The sequence below is a fragment of the Erythranthe guttata genome, chromosome 6, assembly GCF_056151865.1.
Source record: "Erythranthe guttata isolate IM_541 chromosome 6, IM_541, whole genome shotgun sequence".
NCBI lineage: Eukaryota > Viridiplantae > Streptophyta > Magnoliopsida > Lamiales > Phrymaceae > Erythranthe > Erythranthe guttata.
In genome coordinates, this window is record NC_142538.1 from 17,990,838 (window position 1) to 17,995,479 (window position 4,642).

The 4,642-nt window shown below is 30.1% G+C and overlaps 1 protein-coding gene across 1 annotated transcript; it reads left to right on the forward strand.

Moving 5' to 3' along the window:
* The first annotated feature begins 994 nt into the window (after nucleotides 1-994).
* Nucleotides 995-1,345, forward strand: LOC105955329 (S-protein homolog 29). The gene has a single exon (XM_012979045.2). It carries the CDS (start codon nucleotides 995-997, stop codon nucleotides 1,343-1,345), a length of 351 nt encoding a protein of 116 aa, XP_012834499.2.
* The last annotated feature ends 3,297 nt before the right edge of the window (nucleotides 1,346-4,642 follow it).

Consider the following 4,642-nt stretch of genomic DNA (forward strand, 5'->3'; position numbering starts at 1 on the left):
AAAAATAAAAAATTTACTAAAAATTGAGTTTTATTAGTTAAATTTATAGACATAAACCTAAAGCAAATTGTCCGTAAAAAAAATTGCATTTAAACGTTAAAGTGGGTTTGGGCCCACCATTAATTTTTATTTACAGATTTAATTAAAATAATAATAATAATTTATTCTCCTTATCTATAATCGTGCAACCTAGTGACTGAAAACCTAGTGACTGCGATTTCTCTAACTTTCAAATTCGAAGGAATTTATAGGAAATTATAGTTTTCACCCCTCAACTTTGCACTGATTTCACATTTGGTCCCATAAGTTCACAAAAAAATATATTTAGTCCCTCGTGTTTTAATAATTTAACGTTTTTTGTTATTTCCGTCAATTTACCGGTAGTCTGTCAGTTAAGTCACTGATGGCCATTGACTTGATTCCGTTAGTTTTAACGGCAAATTGACGGAAATAACTAAAAGTGTTGAATTTTTAGTTTTAATGCTAATTTTCCACTTTTTGAAAAAACTTACTACTTAATTTACGTATATAATATTCTTAATTGTCTTATTCCATTGTTTATTGACTTATTCTATATACAAACACTAAACATTAAATCAGTTAAATGAATCATATTACATATATATAATTATATATAGTTCAATCCAATGAAAAATCATTATATACAAACACTAAACATTAAATCAATTAAATGAATCATATGACATATATATAATTATATATAGTTCAATCCAATGAAAAATCAAATATATAGGCTCATTTTCTAAATCAAATTCAGAAGTGATTCATAATCTTGAATTTCAATTTAGTAGGTGATAATTAAGGCTTAGTGCTTGCAGCCCTATAAATAGAGCTGCGAAGAGCTCAACCAAATATATTAAAATCTTAGAGAAAATAAAAAATATATATATAAATAATGTCTTATATCACCATGAAAAATCTCGTACCTTTTCTTGTCGTTTTCGCTAATATTTACCTAATGATGTTCGTAAACATGACTAGTGGTTGTGGTATTACCGAAGAATACGAGGTTCATGTGACTAATAGGCTTCCAAGTCCGCAACTAAGGTTGCACTGTGCATCTAAAAATGACGAGCTTGGATATCACAATATAGATCGTGATTATGATTTCAACTGGAGATTTTGCGAGAATTGGACGGGCAATACTTTGTTCTTTTGTCATCTCTGGTGGAATAATAATGATGTTGCTTTTGATGTGTTTAAGTCCCATGATGATAACCCGTGTCTCCGTGGTAAATGCTATTGGGAAGCACGGACCGATGGTATCTATTTCTCGGGCGGTCAAACCCCGAGTGATTTCCAGAAGAAATACGACTGGAATTAAAGTTAAATATGTTTGAGATCTCAACTCCGAATATGTCAATTACAAATTATTACTATGAATAAATAAAGATTGAGTAGTACTCTCTTGATATTGATTTTCATTTACCTTTGTAACACCATCATTTTTACCATTCATAAGATCCAAATACACAAACACACACACCCACATTGGTGTGTTTAGATCAACAGTAAAAATTCACTGAGTATAACCTTCAAAGAGTGTAGCATAGAAAAACGTTCTTACATTACCAATTTTGCTAATAATCCGCAGTATTAGGAAGATTAGGACAATTTCAGACACAAATTTATTCAAATTAGTTCGTTTAGGCTCATAAATCGGTTGCAAATACCACCCTTGTATAATCTCTAATTGCCAAATATTTCCCTGTCAAAAAACAATTCACTCATACCCCATGTGTTAACAAAGTCAATGCATTAAGACCCGTGGAGGCAAATCTTATGTCTCACTCGCCGGTTGTGCGATTACTCATGCTATTTTTTTGAAGGAAATGGCATAAATACCCATTCATAAAGAAAGAAAAAATCAGATTGATCTAATTATAAATAACCTAAATTTAAAGGACCAAATTGTAATTTCCAAAGTTCACACCTTCTTCCCCATTTCCGTCGGCCCACCTCCAAGCCACTAATAAAAACTTTTAATATTACAATATATTTTAATTCTTGTTTATATATTTTTTTTACTTTTTGCAACTACAAAATAATTTTATTTTATATAAAATAAAATAATTATGATATAAAATTTGGTGTAATTATAATCAATGACCATGTACTAATTGCTGAAAAAACCCTAGGACATTTCAGTCTTTTTATATTTAGTCAAAGTCTAAAATTAAAAAAAGGTGCAGTGTGCTTCGAGAATGTTAACACAGGGGGGGCATACGTGAGTTTTTTTTTAATACAGGGGAGTATTTGGTAATTATAGATTACACAGGGGTGGCATTTGCAATTAACTCCCCATAAATCATATAATGTAACAACTTTAGTTTTATTCTTTTTATTTTTTTTTTAATAAAATTGGACGAAATTGGATTGATTAATAATTTTCGTAATCAAGACACTGAAAAATCAAAAAAATGTGATTCCCAGTTAAAGAAATTTATATTGTCCAATATTTGTAATCTAACAACAATAATTTGGGATGCACAATCTATATGCACATGATCCACTTGAAAAAGAAAGTTTATTTTCTAAATCAAATTTCAATTTTAAAAATACTTTCACAATTACTCATTCCAATTTGGTAGGCCCTAGTAAAATGTTTAGATTTTTCGCCCTATAAATAGGGAATAAGAATAAGAAAAACATTATATGCCTTACCTCAAAATGAAAAATCTCATACCTTTTCTCGTCTTGTTTGCTAATGTTGTCCTAACGGTAAGTGACTGTACTTTCACTGATGAAATCGAAATTCACGTGATTAATAGGCTTCCATTTCCGCAACTGAGGTTTCACTGTGCATCTGGAGACGATGATCTTGGATATCATAATGTAAATCCTAATTATGACTTCCATTGGAAATTCTGCACTGATTTCGTTCCCTCAACTTTATTTTTCTGTCATCTTTGGTGGAATAATAAAGATGTTTCTTTTGACGTATTTAGTACCAAGACCTATTACCGGTGTCTTGAAGGTAAATGTTATTGGGAAGCGAGGACTGATGGCATATATTTCGCAGATGGTGAAGATCCAACACAATTTCGCAAGGCGTATAATTGGAATTAAATCAAATGAATTAAGATCTTAGAAATATATAATTAAATAAAAAAATTTAATTTCAATTTGAGTCATCGCATTGGAATGATGTACTTAGTATTTTCATTGATGTACTTAGTATTTTCTAACTTTCCCATATTGGGAATGAGATTCACAGTGGAAGGACTTTATAGGAAATTACAGTTTTTACCCCTCAAGTTTGCATTGATTAAACATTTGGTCCCTTATGTTCACAAAAAACACATTTAGTCCACATATTTTGATAATTTAACGTTTTTTGTCATTTCCGTCAATTTACCGGTAGTCTGTCAGTTAAGTCATTGATGGTCATAGACTTGATTCCGTTAGTTCTAACGGTAAATTGACAGAAATGAATAAAAATGTTGAATTTTTAGTTTTAATGCTAATTTATGTCCACTTTTTTCAAAAATTTACCACTTAATTTAGGTATATCATATTCTTAATTGTCTTATTCCATTGTTTATATGTATTCTATAAAACTTTAGCTATTACAATAATATTATCATTCTAAATTTCATTATTACTCTTTGGATTAAATAAATTTTGCTATCCAAGTTTCATAAAAAATGCAGTATAATCCTAATATTTTCTCATATCTATAAAACACAAGCTCCATGGATCACAAAAAAAAAATTATTATTATAATTATTATAATTATACGAATCAATGAAATACGTAGTCTCTAACGTTATCCCCTTGTTATTTCTCTTGATATGGGCTCAAAATCGTCAAGTAATAGCACTAGAAAAACGCGCGTGCGTTTTCTCTAGCAAATACGAGGTTCATGTAACAAATAAACTCCCTCAAAATTCGGCTCCATTGCGATTGCACTGTGCATCGGGAAACGACGATTTGGGATTTCATACGCTCGATTTTAAGAAAGATTTTCACTGGAGTTTTTGCGAGAATATTCTTCCGAATACTTTATTTTTCTGCCATTTTTGGTGGGGCTCGAAAGAAAGTGCCGTCGAGGTTTATAATTCGGAATGGAGTGAGAAATGCTACACTGGATATTGTTTCTGGGAAATAAGAGCTGATGGTCTTTATATGTCAAAAGTTAGTACTGATCCTAAATCATTTACCAAATATCATGATTGGCAAAATAGAAAAAAAATTAACTTCTTAAATTTATGACTTTATTTTTCAATAAAGGGACCAAATGTTAATTAAGAAATAGATAATATATTTTTTTTTAGATTATTTCGTGAATTATATTATCTTATTATAATATTATGTTGTGATATTGACGAGATAATTAGAGCTCGGTAACGCCTAAAATATAGTTAATTGCACATAAACCTCTCTATCATTTCAAATTACCGAAAAAGTCCCCGTGTCAAATGATAGTTTTTGCAAAGAAACACTGTTTTACTTTTATATTGGCCACAGGCCCACAGCCTCTTATATAGATTTGTTAATTTATGGTAACTCTAATTTCGAAATTTATTTCATAATTTTGTTATTACTCTTTCAATTAAATAAATTTCGTAAGCAAAATTCACCTATGGGTGTTTTTGCAACATATAAAGACCAGGTCCTA